The following is a 21,589-nucleotide window of genomic DNA, read 5'->3' on the forward strand; positions in this document are numbered from 1 at the left end:
CATTCCTTCATTCAGCAATGTCATAAACAACACTCATACTTCTAGCTATAGTGATGATGGCAAGAGGTAATCCAACAGATTCCTTGACAATATCCTTGGCTATTTCTTCTTCTTTTTGGCTAAGTACATTATACTACTCAAGTGTTTGGTTGAAAATCTCTCATGTTTCTTAATGTATAAAAGAATCTATTGATCTAATCATGCTTGTATTGGATGTTTGAATTAATGTCATCAAAGAGATAAAGACGATTTTTCCATCATAGGTATTGTTTAATCCATGTATTATATAAAATAAAAATTAATGAAACAAAAATAAAGAATCACATCAATATAAGTATCTTAAAACACTGTCAAGTTTGTAATAATTTTCAAAATACATCCACTTACACTTCTTCAAAAGTTTCTTCTATCTCCACAATCAAAAAACCCTTTAGGGCTACACCAAAAAAATAAAAAGATATAATGGAGTCAATTACACTTCTTCAAATATATTGTCCACAGTCTCTCTCCAACGACTTGTGACCCAATTGTTTTTTAGCCACTGCATGAAACCAAAAAAATAAAAATAAAGTGTTAGATTATCTTGACTTTGTACTTGATCAAACAGATTCTTCATCAAATCCATATACATAAAATAAAAAATTATACTTACTCTGAAACCTTTTCCTTGTACAAATAGGGGTTGAAAAACAGATTTGGCATGAGGATGTGTGTCCCATTCCACCCCATCCCACCATTCTTTGTCTCCTCCGATTTGCTTGAGGGGTGGTGTTGAAGCTCTTCTTTGGCCATTACCATCGTTTATGTGCACCGAAACCGCAAAAGGGAGCCTTTTAAGATTTCGACATTTCAATACTAAAAGGTGTTGAAGGGAATCACAAGTCATTGTTCCCTTCCATATGCCCTTTAGTTTTGGTAGATCAACCAACTCCAAACATCGAAAGTTGGGAAAACAGAGAATGGGATTATTCTTTTCATTTATATCTTCTTCTTCTACTCCTACTATTATATCCTCCATTTGACTGCAACTACGGACATAGATGTTTTGAAGGTTTTGGAGGTGGTTCTTCACTAACTCAAGCGTGAGCAAGTGCTTTAGATTGTGGCATTTACTCACGTACAAGTGCTTGAGACTGGAACAACGTACATTGTCTGTTGGTTTCAACTTGAAGAGAACCCTTAAGTTTGGCAATAAATCAAGAAACAATGAGTTTAATGAGTCAATGCAGTCCTCTACCCACCACAAGTATTTTATCCCCTCGCATTTTGATATCAAACATGCTTTTAAATCGGTGGCAATCTTGAGAGATGGAGAAACATCCAATAGGCTAGTGGGATCATTACATGTATATATCTGCAAAAACTGGACATTGGTAGGGAGCACAAGTTGGTAGTCATCATTGTCTTTCCCTCCTTCTGTCAGCTTACATTCCCACACTTCTACTTCTTTACAAAAACCATGTCGATTTCTTTGCGACCCTAGAAGCCTAGAATATTCCCTTCCACTTAATCGAACACGATAGTGAGTAAGTCTCCGGTAGTGTTGTGTCTTCATGTAGCTATTGAAATTGTGTAGGCTGGAGAAATTGACATCAAGGACCTCCAACTTTCTCAACCCACTCAACTCCTCCACTCCTACATCCAGAAATTTCTCACCATCATGTCTTAGACACTGTAGTTGAAGAAGATTGGGAAGAAGTTTGGAAAGAGGATTGGGAAGTATTGTCTGGCGTGAATGGTATGAGATCCAACTGAAATGTTTGAGGAGGACCAATTCCTCTATCCCATTAGGTATTGTTTCCATTTCATTCCAACTGAGATCCAACTCTCTCAATTCCTTAAGCTTTGCTAATGAACCTACTTGCTTTAATTCTCGACATTCACAAAGAATTAGAGCTCGAAGATTCACCATGTCATAGATAGAATCTGGTAGCAATGCAATGTTTGTGCATGACAGGTCCAGAACTCTAAGGCTCAGCATGTGCACAAAGAAGGAATTTGGAAGACCTTCATGTAGACCTTTAGGTGGATAAGAAAACTTGGGTTTTTGAAGAAACAATGTGGAAAGCTTAGGGCAATTTGGTACAAACATCAAAGTTGAAAGATGGCTATCCATTAGTGAAACTCTTTCTACATTATTTGACCACTCTATCTCGTTTGGCAGATCTTCCAGATTTCTTCTAGTTTTCACCATGAATCGAGAATTCTTTCTTGTTATATTGATAGCCATGTCCCTGATCACATCATGCATCTTTACACATTTTCCATTCTCACATTTTTCCAACAAACACACATTTTCAAGTTTATTCAGTATAGCATGCCCTCTATCACGCTCTGCTTGCCTACTTCCCATTTCTTCTATAAGCCCCTCAGCAATCCAATATCTGATCAACAACACCCTTCTAATCTTATAATCTTCGGGAAACAATGCACAGTACAACAAACATTCTTGAAGTTTTTCATCATTCAAGCGATTGTAGCTGAATTCCAATATTTTAAATACATCATTTTCCATGTTAATTGTGTGCCCTTTAACATGTTCCCTCAATTCATTCAATGCATTCCTCCATTCAGCAATGTCATATGCAACACTCATACTTCTAGCTGTTGTGACGATGGCAAGAGGTAAACCTGCACATTCCCTGACAATGTCCTTGGCTATTTTTTCTTCTTTTTGGCTAAGTGCATTGTACCGCTCAAGTGTTTTGTTGAAAAGCTCCCACGCTTCTTCCTCATAAAGAGGTTCCACTTTGATGATTTCCTTGCACCCCATTTTTAGGCACACTTCTCTTGATCTGGTGGTTATTATGAGTTTTCCTCTATCAACTCCAATTGGAATTCCAACCTCCCGTGGTGGATAAACCTCCCACACATCATCAAATATAAGCACAAATTTCTTTTCTTTCTGCAATGCTTCAAATAATAAAGCAGATCTTAACCTTTCATCTTCTTCTTTTGATAAATCTAAATTTATTTTCTCAGCAATGACATCTTGTAACTTGCGAACACTTGAATCTTTTGATACAGTCACCCAATAGACAAGGCCGAAAGTATCCTTTTTTTCCAAGAGGAGATTGTGAATATGAGTAACAATAGTTGTTTTGCCGATCCCCCCCATTCCCCAAACTCCAATGCTTTGGATTTCACCTTTCTCTAAGCATGTCCAGATCTTCTCTAAATTTCTTTTGGTTGTAGTTTCACCTATTAGTTGTGTTGTTAACAATGCCCTTCCTTCATCTCGAAGTACATCAATCAAAATCCCTTCAGGAAATCTACCGCGTTCAAGTAGCTCATCTACTTTTTCTATATGCTCTTCAGACTGCCTTAGAAACCCCAATCTTGAGAAAATTCTTCCTTTTCCAACTTCTTGTTCCATCCTTTCCAGATCATCTTTCATATTTTGCACTTCTTTCAACCAATTTTCAACTTCTTTTTTTTCTTTCTTTCGCTGATATTGTGCATTTTGTAATTCAATTTTGACATCTTGTTCACGACTCTTCAATCTCTCCATTTTCTCTTTGAGAGTTCTGCAATTCTTATCAAGAATTTTGTGATAGTTGAAGCACTTAGAAATGGAGGGCCACATATCCTTCAATAGCCCAATGCTTGTTAGCACTGCTTCCACGTACTCCATTGTAAAAGACAACCTTATTATAAAAACCTATGTCATCAATACTTTGATTAACACAAGCAAATCTAGTAAGTCACACACCACAAATCTCTAATAAATTTTGCCTTTTAAGAGTAAAGAAGGAACAAATCATTAAAAAAGTTAAACCTCAACGATAAAATTAATATCTTCTTAGGTTTATGAAAAAACTCAACATCTTCTTAGATTTATGTTGTAATAGTCATTTTGAGTGAATGAACTTATAGTTTATGTATGCTCACCAATATAAGGTGTTGTTTGTTTTTTGACTGAATAGAAAAAGTTAAAATATTTGGTTTTTTCTTTTCAACTAAAAATAACTCATTGATATCAACCAACGTAATTAAACTAAACTTACTGATAAAAAATTCACTTTAGTTAAATTGGTTAATATCAATAAGGTATTTTTAGCTTAATAAAAAAAAGTTAAATAATTTGGTTTTTTCTATTCAACCAAAAAACAAACACCACCTTAGTCTTCCTAGGTCTTTCTCTCTCTATCTATCTATTCATCTATCCCCCCTCTATATATATATATATATATGTTTAGAAAAGAATATTATATAGTAAATGATAGGTTGTATTTGTAGGCTATAGTAAAGGGTAAATATAGTTAAGAGGGAGTTTGGAGAAAAGCAAGGAGTAAGTTTATTATATGGAAGTTACCTAACAAGGGTCTGTTTGAATGTTCAGCTACAATTTTCAACTCACACTCCGGTGGCTCTTAAGGTATCTAGTTCAATTATGCAACTCATAATTCAACAATCAATCAAATGAAATGAATAGACAAAAGACATATCATAGTAAAATTACTACAAATAAAATTAATGCATTCTAAATAAAAGAAATATATATATCATATGCATTCAAAATGAGATGGAAAAAAAGCTTTAAATCCATCATAATCATCTAACATATTCATTACTTTCTAAAGGTTAATTAAGCCAAGTAGAAAGCATAGAAAACAAGTTAAACAACTTTGGATGAGCTAAGCAACAAAAATACTAAATTAAAATGTAAACAAACCTGACTTGTTCTTGGATAATTGATGAAAGGAAGAAAGCTTGCTACAAAACGTTGAAGGAGATAAATTATTTGCAAGCTGAAATATTGAAGGATGGGTTATTTTCATGATAAGCAAAGATGGGGAAAAAGGTTGAAAGTAATAAAATTGGTTATGGGAATGTATAATGAAAATAGAAGGACTACATCTTCAATACCTAACAATATGCCTAACTACATTCCATAATTTTGAATTAATTTGTATTTTAAGCCTTGGTTTAATAATATTTGATATTTTGCTTTGAGACTAATTACTTTTATGCTTGTTTGCACACATCAAGCAAAGCATAAGGTCTATTTGGGATAGTGTTTTAAATCTACATTTAACAATAGAAGAAGTTAAGTAGTTATGTTGTTGCGGGATTGGATTTTATATTTTCAAATTATATTTCAAAAACACTTTTATTAAAAATAAAAAAGGGATAATTTTCACATTTCATTTAAGGAAAAGCATGGGTCTCTCCCTTTTTTAAAATGTGGGTAAATCATATTTGGATGTTTGAAACCATGATTAAGAGTTCTATTCAAACACTTTGAAAAATTACATTTGACCTTCTAAACAAGGTTTACAATAATTGGCCATGTTTTGGTATATAAACCATACATATAATATTTCAGAAAACAATAAGGCATAATGGCTATATATTATTATTTTACACCAAACTAAACCTACAAAAAATGCATGGATGATTTAAAGTCAGAGGAATGATATTCACTATGTCTTAAAGGTAAACCCAAAGCAACCACAAATTTATAGGATTGAAATATATTAGTTTAAAGTATATCCAAAATCAATGATAAATGCTTATAGAGACAATTGATTTTGTATTGATGAAAAAGGTATATGAACATAAAAATATGAGAATTTTACACCAAAGAAGGTCAAAAAATAATCTAGATTCTCTACAATTTATAAGCTTTTCAAAAAGAAAAAGGCTCAATTAAGTCAATTTAGGAAAAATGCATGGGTATTACCAAGTTTGTGAATAATTTTTCCTAATAATTTCCAACATAAACTCTCTTTTTTAAGAATTTTTTAATTGGTAAAGTAATTTTATAAATAAAAGTTTATTTTTTAAAGTTTCTAACTTTAATCAAAAACCAAATTACAACATGAATTTCATGAAACTTATATAACCCAAGATTGCCTAGCAAGTATTTGAATGAACTTCCCAATGTTATAGGTTACTAAGGCATTGTTTGGCAATTGTTTTTAAAAACAATTTTTTGTTTTTCAAATTTTTTTTAAAGGAAAAAACACTTCATAATAAAAAAACAAAAAATACAATCTTTTATTTGTATTCATTTATTCACTTGTTTTATGAGAGCTGTTTAAAATAATAAAAATTATTATATAAATATGGAGAATGATTAAAAGTAATATATTATATATAAAATTTATTTTTAAAAACATAGAAAACAAGTTATTCGGGTTTTCAAACAAACTTTTCTCAAAACATTAGAGAATAATTTTTAAACATTATTCTCAAAATCTATTTTTAAAAGCACTTCCCAAACAAAATCTAAGTTTTAGCTTCTTGATTTATATAACATAAATATGAATTAATCTAACAAGCTATTTTTGTTGTTTCTTTTTTTAAGATCTTATTCATTTCGTAAGAAAATTATAAAAACTTTTTTACTCCAATAAATTTATTATTAAAAATATACTTTCAAAACTATAAGCAATTGGTAGAGTAAAGTTGGATAATTATAATAACAATTAAGTGTACCAATATGTTCAAAGAAATAGAAGTTTTTGAGAAAGTTAGGATATATGTTTGACTTTGGGAAAGTATTAAAGAAAAAAAAAAAGTTAAGAAAAATTTTCTTATATTTAGTTTTACTAGTGAAAATATAAAAGAAAATCAAATATAATAAATATTAATTAAATATTTATTTTAATCTTTACATATAATAGGAAAAATAAGTCAAATAAGATTGAAGTAACATATAAAAATAATTTAATAATTTTTAATTAGTTTTTAATATTTCTTTCACTTTTTCTTTTTCTCTACTCTTCTTCTCTTTTTTTTTCTTTTTTGTTTTTCTTTAAATTTTCTAAGAACCAAACATAACTTTAAAGTTTTTGGAAATGAAAGGTTCCTAGAATGATAGCTCACAAAATCATCACAAAATTTTGGTAAAAATATTATACTTTCATTAAAAACTCGAGATAATGGGACAAATATTCTGGGTTTTAGCTCTTGTACTTTTGGAAAAAAAAAAAACAAATTCTTCAATTTTGACATTCAAACTATTTGGACCTTTGAAAGTTTGATAGAGAGTGAACAGGAAAAGAAATGAAGAAGAAAAAAATAAAATAAAAGAATAAAAATAGAAAAATAGAAAATCGATATAAATTTAAAAAGTTTTCTCACATACTTGTTTAATTTTGTTCCTTTTTTTTCTGTCTAATATGAAGAATTTAAAATCTTTTTAAATAATTTTTATTATATTTATTTTTGTATTTTTTTTAAAGGTAAACCAAAAATGAGAAAGTGGAATTTCTTCCTACTATTTTCTTTTTTACTAGTGTTGTTTGCATCATCTATATAGATTCTAAAATATTTATTGAAATATTGCAAAACTAATGAAAATGATTAAATTCATCATTTAATAGATTCAAATAATACATGTGTACCTTAAAACATTTACTATGTTGTGAGTCTTGTGACTTGTATGTATGGTAACATGATGTATTTAAGACTGGAGCCAAATTTAGGTTGATGTATTTATAAAGCCCCAAAGAAACAAAAGACTAAGGTTCCATTTGAGGTGATTCTCTTAAAAAAAAACACTTTAAGTTTATAACATTTCTATTGTTTGCATCTCTATCAAAAATATTTTTATTTTGAAAATAAAGTAAAAGAAAAAATATTTTGAAACTATTTTTAATAATATTAAAATATATAATTAAAAAATGATTCTTCCAAAAAGAATATTTTGAAAGTCTATTTGACAATACTTTTAAAAAATAATTCTAGCATAAAAAATGCTCTAAAAGAAAAATTATGTATTTGATAAGATTTATAAAGCACTTTTAAAGACTTGAAAAATCATTTGTAATATTTGTTAAAAATAGACTTGATAGGTAAAAAAAATACTCTAAATGTTATCAATGAGTCACTTTAAGTGATTTCTAAACTTTTAAAATGTTTTTTAAAATTTTAATGATCACCTAATTTTTTTTAAACTCTTCTAGCTCCCCCATCCCAATTCATAGCCTTCCAACTTTCCTCCAACCTTTTTGACCAATTTGACTATACCTTAAAATTTGAATTCTGATGATTTTCTAGACAAGTTGGAATTTACTAGGTCTAAATTTGATGATAAGGTATACAATTACTCCAAAGAGCCATTTAGTTGATTGATGGCAATGTTATAAATTTTGGCTATGTTTGTTTCCCCAAAAACACTAGACAAGGAAAGAAATTATTAAAGGAAAATAGTTTTTTCATATTTGATTTCACAAAAAAAGAAATATAAAAAAAATCAAATATAATTAAGATTAATTAAAAATTTATATATTTTTAAATCATTTAATCTCGCTATAATAGAGAGTGAAATAAATAAAATAAGTTTGAAGAAAAGTAAAAAGACGATTTATTAAATTTAAACTTATTTTTTTATTTTTCTTTCCTCTTACTTTTTCTTTCCATTTTCTTTACTTTGCATTTTTTCTCAAATTTTTTAGAAACCAAACATAGTCTAATAGTCAAAATATTCCACATTAATTAATTGTTCCATGATATTTAACTAAACATAGGGTTGAATAATTAATTAATATACACCGTTGCACTTAATTATGTGCAAGCTACTCATAAAAATAAAAAATAAAAAGGAAGAAGAAGTGAATTACATATGGTGGGAGCTAATAAAATATGCATTCAAATTTAGAGAGAAAGAAAGCTTTATATCCATTATAGTTGTAGATAATATTCAATCATTCCTAAAGGTTAAACTCAAACAAAAACATACCATACGATTTAAACAATTAAGAAAGAACATTTAAAGCAACAAATATATTGATTAAATGAAAATAAATCTGACCTCAAGTTGATAAATAGAAGGAAATAAGCTTGAGGTGAAGTATTGAAGGAGTCGAATTGTCTGTTTCCTGCAATATTAAAGAATGGGTTATATGCATATAAGAAGAGATAGGGAACAAAGGTCGAAAATCATGCAGCTACTTATACAAGGCCACACTACATATTCTATACATGAGATTATGCCTAGCTATAGTTTATAGGTTGTACTAATTTGCATGCATTTTAAGACTTGGTTGAACATTTGAAAATTTGCTATCAGATTAGTTGCTTAAATGCTTATATGAATGAATAAATCAAACAAAACAAATAACAATCTAATGAAAATAATACGAAAATATGGTCATTATTATTTTAGACCAAATCAAGCCAAACCAAACCTATAAGAGAATGCAAAACACATGGATGATTCAAACACAACAACATTCAATGATTTTTGAAGGCCAACCCCAAATCAAATGCATATAGTACAAATTAATCGACCCGATGGAAGTTATAAACCAAAAATAATATAGAAATAAAATGAAAATAAAGCTAACCTTGATCTTAGATGAATGGATAGAGGAAACGAAGTTTTGAGTGAAGGAGATGAATTGAAGGACTAGTTCTATATATATATATCTCCCAAAGAACTAAAGAGTTATCTTATGGAAATCATACCAATGGTTTATTGCTAAGACTCCTTCCAAAGAAGCAAAGAATTCATTTTTTGGAAAGATAATAATAGGACAGAGAATAAAGATAAGAAGCATATGAAGATATGTAGTTATTTTTAGAATAAGTAATGAACAAGTAAACCACATATTCTATATGGGACAATATAGTCCATAAGTACAAATCCTGATATGTATTCAATTGATTTCAAGTCTTGGTCTTGAGGTATATAAAGGAAATAAAATATGAGGCTTTTGTTCATACATGAAAACTAGAGAGTTTTTAACATCTTCATTCCTAATGTACACAACATTTTTTGTTTTACTAAGAGATTTTAGAAGGAAAAAAGAAAAACTTCTATTAATTTTTGTGGTTTAAATGGATTTATTCTTTCCATAACATTCTTGAACGCTTCTTTGTTTTAGAGAGGATTTGATGCAAATTGTGTTTGTTATAGTTTCAAAAAGGTATATTTTCTATTAAATGCTATTAAATTGTGGCTCAAAAGTTGTCAAGTTTAATGATGGGTTCTTTTTATATGCATTTGATTCATGGTATTTTTGGTGCTCAATACACTAATGACATAACAAAATCTTGCTTATAAATTTTCATTTTTAAAATTAGATATTTGAATCTAATTCTATAAACAATGCTTGAGAAGTGATTAATTTTATTGGTATGTAATTATCAAATGTAAAAATATTTAATCGACAATATAATTTAAAAATATCTGAGTTTTGTGTTTTAAAAAAAAAAATGCACATCCATTTCCCAATCCATCAACGTCAACTCCAATGCCACTAGTCCACTTTCTTCTTCACAGAAGAAGGTGGTGCATGTAAAACTGTCCTTGTCTGCAAGGGAACTCAGCAGCCTAAATTCAGTGAGAAAAAGAGGGGGAAAGGAAGAGAAAAACCCAAGAAGTAAAGGGGTTATGCACTTTTGGATGTCATTAAAGTGTACAGTTTCAAACTTTCATCTGTCCCATGAGCTTTCCATGCCCTGTGATTCCCTTCAATTGATTGCAAAGACGATAAGAGGAACCACAGAAACCTTCTTCTTCTTCTTCTTCACTGACTGCAACAATGGCTGAATCTCCAGACGCCATCCTGGAAGAGAGGAGGGAGTTGATGGTGTCTCCAACTGGGGGCAACCCAACTCGCAGAATCGCCCATTTTCTCAAACCCTCAACCACTTCCATCAATGGCCTCCCTTCACGTCCTATTTCTTCTCGAATTCCAGGTGGGGAGTCCCAGAAGTGGCCGCTGAAGGTCTCCTTTCACGGGTGGAAATACCAGAACAGCAATTGGAAACTGTGGGTCGAGGCATTGCATTCTGCCCACCATTCAACATGGAAGAAGGCTGGGATTTATGAGGGAATCATGGGTTCCGTGTACGAGATTCGAAGAGTCGACGATTTGGTTTATGGGGTTACGGCGAAATGGTGCCCAGAGACCAACACCTTCGTGTTTCCTTGGGGTGAAGCCACTGTCACGCTTGAAGATGTGATGATCTTGGGGGGTTTCCCCGTTCTTGGAGAGTCTGTTTCAGCCCCTCTTGAAGACAAGGAAATGCTGGAAACCGAAGAGAAACTCATCGCAGAGAGACTGCAAGTCACTAGAACCAAAGCCCAAAAGGCCTGTCAGAGTGGTTGGATGAATCGGTGGATGGGCACAGGGAACCAAATTGAACACGAAGCTTTCCTCTCCATGTGGGTTTCAAGGTTTGTTCTTCCTACAAAGTCAAATTCCACCATTGAAAAGCATGTATTTTCCATAGCGATTAGACTAGCTAGAGGGATCCCAGTTGCCCTTGGGCCTGCTGTCTTAGTAAGCATTTACCGGGATTTGAGCTTGTTGAAACAGACTACTGTGGCTCTAACCAAAATGGGAAACAATGAGAAGAAAGACAATGTCTTTGCCCTGTCACTTCTGGCCCCTCTTCGGTTTGTCCAGGTTTGGGTATGGGAGAGGTTTCCGGCTTTGAGACCACAGCCAAAACCAAAGGAATTGGGGGAACCCAGGCTTGCTCGATGGCACAAAATGAAGGGTCGTAGAGTTGAGAATGTTGGGCTGGCCCTGGACTTGGCGGGGGATAGTTTTGAGTGGAGACCTTATGCCAGAGCAGTGGGTAACTGGGATTTTCCTAAGTTTTATGGAGAAAGGGAAGAGTGGGTGCTGGTGGGCTCTGGCCTGGACCAAGAGTTGCAGGCCTTTGCTCGGTTCTTGAGGGTCTGCAAGCTGGTTGGAGTTGATGACTCTATGGAATGGTACTTCCCACATCGGGTGGGAATGCAATTTGGAATGGATCAAGATCTTCCGGGTTATGTTCACCCTTGTAATGGGACTCCTGAAGTTGCTTGGAACAATTATAGCAAACCCATTAATGGTGTGAAGTTGTACATTCCATCCCGGTTCTTTGAGGCAGATGTTACCACCAGATACCTGGAGTGGTGGAATCCATTACTAAAGAAGGAAGGTGATGATGCCCTTGTTCCTCCTGGTTTTCCTGCAAAACATAATTGGGTGGATGCAGGAGAAGGCAATGATGCCCTCGATCATTCTGGTTTTTGTGCAAAACATAGTAGGATGGATGCAGGAGATTCTAGTGATGAAGATAGAATGACAGTTGGAGCGATGTTGAAGTCCATTAGAAACCTTAAATGTGTTGGGAAGAATTCAGCGACTCCATCATTGTCAACCTCCAAGACCGGAGGTGTAAGAAATGAGTCACTGATAAATTGTGTAAATAATATTTTTCAAGGTGTAGCTGCATCAGAAAAAACCATAGAAAATGCAAATGAGAGCAGTGAGAGAACTACAGCTATGGCAGGAGGATTGGGAAGAGCCAGAGAAGATGCCAATAGGAATAATTCAGAGAGTGCGGCTATGGTGGGAGGGGCAGAGGAAGCGATGGAAAAAGAAAATGAGAGTAATGTGGGGAGTCCAGTTATGGTGGGAGAATCAGAAAAGGCCATGGAAGATGCAATCAGGAGTAGTGAAAAGAATGCGGCAACGATGAGTGGATTAGAGAAAGCCATAGAAGATGCAAATAAGATAAAGGAGAAGAGAGTGATGAGTGGCATTGGTACTATTGAGATCCCGGGACTGGATCTTGAAGCTCGAATATGCAAGCTTGAGAGGGTGGTTGCTGGGCTTAAAGCTGCAAGATTTCATTAGAGCTTGAAGGTCATTTCACCTATAGCAACACAGAGCAGTTTCTTGGTCACATCTGCTTAGTCCAGTACATAATTGATAAGTGTAATGCTTTGGAATTGCATAGGTGTATTTAAATTTTAACACTAGTGCTTTTTGCTGGAACTGATGGACCGAATGTTTGTAGATTTTCCTTTTTTCCAAGACTCCTAATCTTCATTCAGATGCACTGTAGCCTTTTGTATCTGGTTTTTTCCTTAATCACAATGGAGTAACTCAAGACTTGATACGGTGAGTTACCATTTTTGTTTGGCTATATTTAACAGAAACAGTTGGTAACCGATAGACATAATAGTTTGAAGAAAAAATTATATAAATGAAAATGTGAAATGTCTCATACTTAACCTAGTAACTTTATAATTTGAATTGCAAGTGTGTTGCTTTTTGTTTTCCTTGTTTTATTCTTGCTTGATGAGTGTAGGTTTCTTTTATGAGAATAAGCAGTTAATTAACTTTCTGGATTTGGCTTTCTTTGTTCTTATTCTTGCTTTGAGAGGACTTCAAATAATAATTCTTCAAAGGCCTTCTTCCAATATGTAGATGATGAGAAAACCAGAATCATCTGTTACTGAGGTAATTCCAACACTGCAAAAGTTGACTACTCAGTATTAGTTGCATGCATCTTGTAGAATTAGATGCCAAAGGAACCCGTATGGCAACATATACAGGGAAGAGCACATTAGTTCTTCGACCCTCGACCCTCGACCCTCGACCTTCACAATGCTTACACAGACAAACTCATTCACATTGCACACCAACACTCATACCTTTCCTCTTGCAAACGAACTGCTACGCTGCTCAAGTTTTAGTTACTGAGTCAGCAGATATTCAAGGGTTTCATTTTTTTTTTCTTTTTATCATGATATGAATATTTTGTTTTTTCCATTTTCCTTTTTTTGCATACTCCTTAAAGTGAAACTCAATTCTTGAACAGTTCTACTTTTATATGAAATATCTAAATTCTCAAAGATAGGAAGGGGAATTCCACGCTAGAGCTCTTTTATATCCTTGTTTTGACACTAGCCCACTGTATTGAGAGTTAGGGATGGCGATGGCTTGATTTCTAAGGCTAGTAGGACAGGTCTTTGGTCATGCTGACTGCTTGCCAGAATGTTTGGTGGCACAGCATCTGTGGCTTTTGAGGTTTGTTCTTCCCACAAAACCTTATTCTACCTTCCTGAAATGCTAGCTAGAGGGAATATCCGACCTCTTATTCTAAATTTCCCTGCCTTCGTGTACCATACTCACCATTGTTTCCCTGCCTTCGTGTACTATCTTGGCCATTTTGTTTCCTCTAACATGTATACATGGTTTTGTGGCAGTTGATACCAATGTTCTGCTAAGTGTCTCGGAGATTTTGCTTCTATGCACTCTGGACACTTGGCCCTTTGGAATGAGCTTGAGCAGATGATGCAATTGCCCAGGGAAGTGAGCCATCAGAAACTGGAACCCAAGGCCCAAGTTAAAGAAGTTTGCTGTTGAGGTGATGTCTGCTAAAGCAGCAACATTATCGTTGTCAACTGCCAAGACTTGAGCTGTTTACAAGAAGTCACTGATGAAACTCGTGGATGATATTAAGCAAGGTGTATATGCAGTAGGAGGATCAGAGAAATCCATGGGAGAAGGTGATGAAAGTAATGGGGAAGTGCCAACACCATGAAAGGATCGAAAAGAAGGCATGGAAGGTGCCAGTGGAAAAAGCTATGATGGGAGGATCAGATAAAGCCATGGAAAAAGAGGACAGTTGCAAGCTTGAGAGGGTGGTAGCTGGTTCTGTAGGTACCACTAATAACTAGACATTTTCTTTTATATATATATATATATATATATATATTCTTTGCTGCTTGATATCATTCTCTAATTCCAGCTCAGTCCCAGAAATGGGCTATAAAGGTTTCTTTTCACGGATGGCGATGCAAGAAAAAGCAGTGGAAAATGTGGGTCGAGAGCCTGCACTCTTCACACCATTGTGTATGGAGGAAGGCTGGAATTTCTAAACCAATCATGGGTTCCACCTACAAGATTCGAAGAAACGACAATTTGGTATATGGGATTGCGGCGAAATGGTGCCCAGAGACCAATACCTTCGTGTTCCGTGGGGTGAAGCCACCATTACGCTTGAGGCTGTGATGATTTTGGGGGGTTTCACCGTTTTGGGAGAGTCTGTTTCAGCCCCTCTCGAAGAGATGGAATTGATGGAAATTGAAGAGAAATTGATCGAAGAGAGACGGCAAGTTTCCAGGGGTAGTGCCCAGAAGGCCTGCCAGAGTGTATGGCTGGCTCGGTTCATGGGCACAGGAAGCCAGCTTGAGCATGAAGCCTTTCTCTCCCTGTGGCTCTCCAGGTTTTTTCTTCCAACAAAATCTAATTCCACCATTGAAAAGCATGTGTTTTCTATAGCAATTAGGCTAGCTAGAGGGATCCAGTTGCGCTTGCCCCTGCAGTTTTAGCAGGCATTTACAGGGATTTAAGTTTGTTGAGAGAAGCTCTTGTTGCTTTAAGCAGAAAAGGAAATTGTGGGAAGAAAGAAAATTTTCTGGGACTTTCACTTTTGGCACCACTTCAATTTGTTCAGGTTTGGGTGTGGGAGAGGTTTCCAGCTCTCAGGCCAAGCCTTAAACCGATAGAATTTGGTGAGCCCATAGTGGCTCGATGGCACAAAATAAGGGGTTGTAATGTGGGGCTAGCTTTAGACACAGCCAGAGCTAGTTTTCAGTGGCAGCCTTATGCAAGGGCAGTGGACAACTGGGTGTCTGTAGTTCTTATAGAGAAAGGGAGAAGTGGGTGTTGATGGGCTCTGATACTCCGATTCGGACAGAGAGTTGCAGGCATTTGCTCAGTTCTTGAGGGTCTGTAAGCTGGTTGGTGTGGACGACTGTAAGGAATGGTACTTCCCACATGGGGTGGCAATGCAATTTGGAATGGATCAAGATCTTCCAGGTTGTGTTCCTGAATGTGATGAGAGTCCTAAAATTGCCTGGAGCAATTACAGTAAGCCCAGTAATGGGATATTGTATATTCCATCCCGATTATTTGATTTGGATGTTACCACTAGATACTTGGACTGGTGGCAGTCGTCAGTTAAGATGGAAGCCAATGGTGCCTCTAATCCTCCGGTTCTTCCTGCAACACAAAATTCCTCAGAACGGGGAGATTCCGATGATGGTTGAAGAGATGTCGAGATACAAACAGGGGGATTCGGATGATGAGGATAAAATGATGGTTTGAGAGATGTTGAGATCCGTTATAAATCCGAAAAGTGTAGGGAACAAACCAGCCAGTGATGATAAGCCTTCACCAGGCTGCCAACTGCAGGGTCCATCATCCTCAGCTGCCAAGGTTGGGGCTATTAGACAGCAATTGGTGATGAAATATCTAGGTGTAGCTGCAGGAGGATCAGAAAAAGCCATGGAAGGTGAGAATGGGAGCAAAGGGGGAAGTTCAGCATTGATGGGAGGATCGGAAAGAGACATGGAAGATGCCAATAGGAGTCATTCAGGGACTGGAACCATGAACGGAGCATCAGGGGAAGTCATGGAAAGAGCAGCTAAGTGTAGAACAGGGATTGCAGCTATAGTGGGAGGGTCGGAAAAAGGTGTGGAAGATGCAATTGAGATAAAAGAGACAGGTGAGAAGATTAGTTTTGGTACAGTTGAGATACCAGGACTGGAACTCGAAGCCCGGATGTGCAAGCTTGAGAAGGTGGTTGCTAGACTCAAAGCAGAAAGATTTGGCTACAGCTTTTGAGAAAAGAACCACCAAGAAGGTCCATTTAACCGATAGCAACACAAAAGCAGCTTCTTTGGTTCGTCAGCCTAGTCTGGTACTTCATAAGCTGATTTAATATATTGCTAGAATTGATCAATAGCTTATTTCAGATTAACAATAGCCTTTTCTATCTTGTTTTTTCATTTAATCACAATGGACTAACTAACAACTTGATGCTCTGAGATACCGATGTTGTATGTATAGTAACATATGTAATGTGCACCTCTGCTTGGTTGTTTATGTTCATGTAGTATGCTACCAGTTTGACCTGCTAACTATTAGACGATGGGAAGAAAAAAGTGCATTAGTTCAACGCGTGAAATGTCTTATACATGACCAAGTAAGTCTTTATTTTGAATTTCGATTCTTTTACTATTTCCTTTCTTTGTTTTTGTTCCTGCTGTGTGAGTGTGGGTACCTTTTATGAGAATAAGCTCTGGATTTATGCTCGTATGGCGATTCTTTGGCATTTTGTATCAACTTATGATTGCAAATCAGGGTGGGTTTTAGTTTCTCAATTTGTGAGGTACATGAATTGTAATTGTCGTGTAAGATCTTGAATTTCGATTGAATGACCTGAAAAATTGATATAGAGACTATAAGACCCGAAAAATGGGAAAAAGTACATTCAAACAATCCTGTAAGGTTTTCTAGTGTAGATGATGAGAAAGATTGGGATCATTTATATATTCCTGAGGTAATACTAGACAATACTTATACGATAATCTTATAAAATTAGAAGAGGGTAATAAAGTCAAAGTAGACAATATCTATGGACGATAAAACTATGTATTATGCCATGAAGCTTCGTGGTATCTCTCTTGACCTATTGACTCAAGGTAAATAAAGAAAATTCTTTATTCACTTGATGACCTTGGTGGATGTGCCTCATGGCACACCCTGATTTCTTCCTTGACGCTACATAGCAGATTTGGAGGGAAATGAGGAGAGAACCAGAGAATATAATACAAAACCAATGTCATTGCCTTAACTAATTTTTGAAATTTCAGTTATAGAGAGAGAAAGAGAAGAGGCAGCAGGCAGTTAAGGAAAGAAAGGTTGTGTCTGATTGATCTGAATTTAGCAAAGTTTGACCATGTCATATGCCTCTCCTAATTCTATGGCTCTGCTAGAAGATGTTGCAGCAAAAAAGAAAAAGAAAAAACAAACAAACAGAGTGGGAAAATTTTCAGGTTCTAGGAAGACCAGAAACAATCTGGTTCTTTCCAGGCAAAGGTTTTCTGATCCTCAGACAAGTCTTAGCTCCAATCTCGCCCCTTTCCTCTTCACTTGAATACTTCTTTGCTAGTCCTCTAGATACCCAATTTCGTCGAACACCTGCAGGCGGATAATGGGTGTGAGGATGTGATGGTGGTTGAGTCTCTGTTTGTTTGGATTGGAGCAGGAGACCGAAGAGAAGGAAGATGGGCTGCTTCGCTTGTTGCATGTCTGATCCAAATGTTGGCAGTAAGTCATTGAAGAAGAGCATTAAGGAGTATGGTGACGCCAAAAGATTAGCCTCATTCGTTAACATCTCCTTCAAATCCGGTAAGAAATTAACTTCATGCATGCTTCATTGCTAAACCCCAAACCCTAATCTAATACAATTTAAACAAAATTGACTAAATTGATTTGGTTTTAAATAAGCATGAAGCTTTTGTAAAGTGCTCTATCAAAAATGTTTTTAAATATTTTTTATATACTAAAAAATAATAGTTTTTAAAATAAATTGATTATCAAAGAATTATTTCACATAATCCTCTAGATTTTTAAAAATAATTATTAAAAATACTTCTAACCATATCAAAATAACTCTCAAATACGATATAAATTAGCTTGTATCGAGCTAAGCATTAAAACCGAACCAAATCAACATTAAATAAGGTTGATTTGGTTTAGTGTTTCTTCACTAGAAACTCTATTTGTTTAATAATCAAACATAAACCGATCATACCAATTCAAATAATTTTTTTTTCTTCAAAGACAGATCCACAAACATGGTATGCATCATAAGTTGTTTTAATATGCAGATGGCAGCAAGAGAAGATACATAGCAGAAGAGATAGCAAAAATGGGCAAAGGTAGTATTCCTGCCCATGTCTTCACAATAGGTGAGCTCTCAGCTGCAACCAACAACTTCAACCATGAGGCTTTGATCGGAGAAGGCGGCTTTGGGAGGGTGTACAAAGGCCATGTAGAGAAGACAAATAATGTATTTTTGCTTTTTCTTTTCGTTTTTCTCTTTACCTCATAAAAGATATTGTTTTCTTAAAACAATTTTCTATACTTAAAAAAAAGAAAAAAGAAAAAACGTGTTTGATAATCATAAAAAATAACAATTCTTCATTCTCAAAAATAGAAAATAAGATATTTTCAAAAACACTTTTGGTTGTTTTAGAAAGTAATTATATAATTATAAAAAATAATTATAAATTATTTTAAGATATAAAAAATAAATTAAAAACATTTCCCATTTTAAAAATACTTTTGTTTTACAATGCCAAGGTTCAGCTAATGTTTTAGTATTGTTTTTTTTAATCCTCAGAGTGTTGCTGTTAAGAGACTAGACAGGAATGGGTTCCAAGGCAACAGAGAGTTCCTTGTAGAGGTTTTCATGTTGAGTCTTCTTCACCATACTAATCTCGTGAACATGGTCGGATATTGCTGTGATGGTGATCAAAGGATTTTGGTTTATGAGTACATGGCCAATGGTTCCTTGGAGGATCACCTTCTCGGTAAGCCTGAAAAAACTCGATACATGTGTTTGACAATGTTTTTGAAAATTATTCTTACAAAAACAGATCTCAAACTGTTTTTGAAAATAAAATTTTGTTTCACAGCCCCGATACAAAAAACAATTCTCTTAACCTTGTTTCATTGTACCCATCAATCTAAAATGTAAATGTTTTTGAAACAGTATTTTTCATATTTTCAATTGTTCATAGTTTTCTTTATAACATTGCTCACTCAAAGCTCCACTCCGCAGATTTGGCTCCAAACAAGAAGCCTCTGGACTGGAAGACCAGGATGAAAATCGCTGAAGGAGCAGCGAGAGGGCTCGAATACTTGCATGACACAGCCAATCCCCCGGTCATTTACCGAGACTTCAAAGCATCCAACATACTATTGGATGAGGATTTCAATCCAAAGCTCTCCGATTTTGGCCTTGCCAAGCTCGGCCCGACCGGAGACAAGACTCATGTGTCCACAAGAGTGATGGGGACTTACGGCTACTGCGCGCCTGAGTATGCACTTACAGGCCAGTTGACGACAATGTCCGATGTATACAGCTTCGGCGTCGTGCTCTTGGAGATCATCACAGGAAGAAGAGTGATCGATAATTCTAGACCGACTGAGGAGCAAAATCTTGTCACTTGGGTATGTCAAGATTGGACTAATATCTTCCAAACACTATTTTATCCAATTAACACACTAGAAAGTATGACTTTTTCTTTTTTGTAGTCCCATTTTAATAATCACAAGGGCTAGCTAGATTTATAGTCGATAATATCTATATTATTAAAAGCAAATGGTATCATGGTTTAGCCCGACCATAAGATGGGACTCCATAAGCCATGTTCATCAACTTGCCCCGTGATCATGAGACACATGATCATGTTGAGTGGGTCATTATAAAACATATTAAAGTCAATCTCGAACCTTGCGTGGGAATTTATTTGGTCCCACAAAGGGTGTCGTTTTCTTTGCCCCTTGAGCCGGTGGAATAAGGCATATTGAGTCGGTTATTATAAATGGTATCTAAGTCCATTCCGACCCCAATATGACCCTTCTTATCTCTTGTGATCTTATGAGACATAACATATTGACGGGATCATTACAAATATTATTAGAATATACTCTGGCTATGATGTGAGAGTTTGTTTAGCTTCGGAAGGGCTAAGTGATTCTATTTGTGTGTTTAGCTTCGTGATCTTTTGGGTTCTGCAGGCACAACCATTGCTTAAAGACAGAAGGAAGTTTACTCTCATGGCCGACCCCCTCCTAGAAGGAAACTACCCCATAAAGGGTCTCTACCAAGCACTTGCAGTGGCAGCCATGTGTCTGCAAGAAGAAGCCACCATCAGGCCCTTGATGAGCGATGTGGTAATGGCCCTCGAGTACCTGTCTGACAAGAGGGCTGCAGGTGTTGATGGAGATGAAGAAGACGAGGATACCAACAAGAATGAAGATGAGGGAGAAGAAGAAGAAGAAGAAGAAGAAGAAGAAGAGATTAAGGACACAACTTCATCTGATAGAAACAGAAGTGGAGGTATTGAGACTGATCATGATGAGGACAATGGTGAATCCAATGGAAAGACAACGAAAAAGGAGGAAGATATTCAGTGACGAATATTACAGATTTTGTTCAAGGTTTCTTGAGAATTTTGTTGTCTATTGGGGGTAATGAGCTCAGATTGTAAGAGGGTGTATTCTTACATGGATGAAGATTATGACAGTTGGAAGTTTTCTTTATGGTTTAGAGGGATGTATAGTGAATTTTTTGTGTGATAATCAGTTGTGAAGATGAGGTATCGAATGGTTGTCACCCATAATTTGATGCTTATAAACTCTATGACTTGAGAAGGGTTTCTAGATATGATATCTTTATATCATATTTGGTTACAAGAGTATAAAAAAAATTATTAAAGAAATTTATATATTTTCAAATTAAAAGATTTAAAATAAAAGAATGATTGATATAAAAATAATTTTTTTATTCTAAATCTATTTATATATATATATTTATAAATTTTTTAAAACTAAACATAATCTTAAATATTATATTAAATGGATATAATATTTTAAAATATGCATATGTTAAAATAAATTTTTTATATTAAAATATTTAAAATAAGCGGAATAATTCATTTAAATCTTTTTTAACCCTTTTTTTTTCTTTTCTTTCAAATTTTATTTTCTAATTTTCTTTTTCATATTTTCCGAATCAAACATAATCTTGGATATTATATTAAAGGGATATAATATCTAAAAATTGAAATATTACATGTTCAATAGTTTTTTAAATAAAAAAATATTACACCCAGTGCTTATTATTAAAAAAATACAAAATTTAATATTATTTAAAAATCATTATATAATTTATAATTTAATAAATAACTTTTTGATTTTTATTAATAGCATTCTGATTTAAATATTTAAACTTTATAAATAAAAAATATTATATTACTTTA

The 21,589-nt window shown here is 34.5% G+C and overlaps 3 protein-coding genes and 1 pseudogene across 3 annotated transcripts; 3 read left to right on the forward strand and 1 right to left on the reverse strand.

Annotated features, from left to right (window-relative positions):
* Window positions 1-472: 472 nt before the first annotated feature.
* On the reverse strand, window positions 473-3,716 carry LOC100258875 (probable disease resistance protein At4g27220). The gene is made up of 2 exons (XM_019216988.2): window positions 653-3,716; window positions 473-541 (listed from the first exon to the last, which is right to left on the reverse strand). Exons 1-2 carry the CDS (start codon window positions 3,632-3,634, stop codon window positions 473-475), a joined length of 3,051 nt encoding a protein of 1,016 aa, XP_019072533.1. The 5' UTR covers window positions 3,635-3,716.
* A 6,501-nt stretch (window positions 3,717-10,217) lies between these two features.
* On the forward strand, window positions 10,218-12,885 carry LOC104877488 (uncharacterized). Its single transcript, XM_010645796.3, has one exon. It carries the CDS (start codon window positions 10,500-10,502, stop codon window positions 12,591-12,593), a length of 2,094 nt encoding a protein of 697 aa, XP_010644098.1. The 5' UTR covers window positions 10,218-10,499; the 3' UTR covers window positions 12,594-12,885.
* Window positions 12,886-13,000: 115 nt separating this feature from the next.
* On the forward strand, window positions 13,001-16,566 carry LOC104877487 (uncharacterized; annotated as a pseudogene).
* An 83-nt stretch (window positions 16,567-16,649) lies between these two features.
* Window positions 16,650-20,992, forward strand: LOC100252025 (probable serine/threonine-protein kinase PBL23). Its single transcript, XM_019217467.1, has 6 exons — window positions 16,650-16,737; window positions 17,803-17,945; window positions 18,428-18,609; window positions 18,943-19,132; window positions 19,384-19,775; window positions 20,346-20,992. Exons 1-6 carry the CDS (start codon window positions 16,730-16,732, stop codon window positions 20,742-20,744), a joined length of 1,314 nt encoding a protein of 437 aa, XP_019073012.1. The 5' UTR covers window positions 16,650-16,729; the 3' UTR covers window positions 20,745-20,992.
* The last annotated feature ends 597 nt before the right edge of the window (window positions 20,993-21,589 follow it).

This window comes from Vitis vinifera, chromosome 19 (genome assembly GCF_030704535.1).
Source record: "Vitis vinifera cultivar Pinot Noir 40024 chromosome 19, ASM3070453v1".
NCBI lineage: Eukaryota > Viridiplantae > Streptophyta > Magnoliopsida > Vitales > Vitaceae > Vitis > Vitis vinifera.

Bases quoted from the DNA above. Each gene is read 5' to 3' on its own strand.
- LOC100258875 (XM_019216988.2), bottom strand. From the start codon at position 3,634: ATGGAGTACGTGGAAGCAGTGCTAACAAGCATTGGGCTATTGAAGGAT. The intron at 542-652 runs GTAAGTATAATT...GGTTTCATGCAG, and splicing joins TACAAGGAAAAGGTTTCAGA to TGGCTAAAAAACAATTGGGT.
- LOC104877488 (XM_010645796.3), top strand. From the start codon at position 10,500: ATGGCTGAATCTCCAGACGCCATCCTGGAAGAGAGGAGGGAGTTGATG.
- LOC100252025 (XM_019217467.1), top strand. The intron at 18,610-18,942 runs GTATTTTTGCTT...TTTAATCCTCAG, and splicing joins ATGTAGAGAAGACAAATAAT to AGTGTTGCTGTTAAGAGACT. The intron at 19,133-19,383 runs GTAAGCCTGAAA...TCCACTCCGCAG, and splicing joins CTTGGAGGATCACCTTCTCG to ATTTGGCTCCAAACAAGAAG.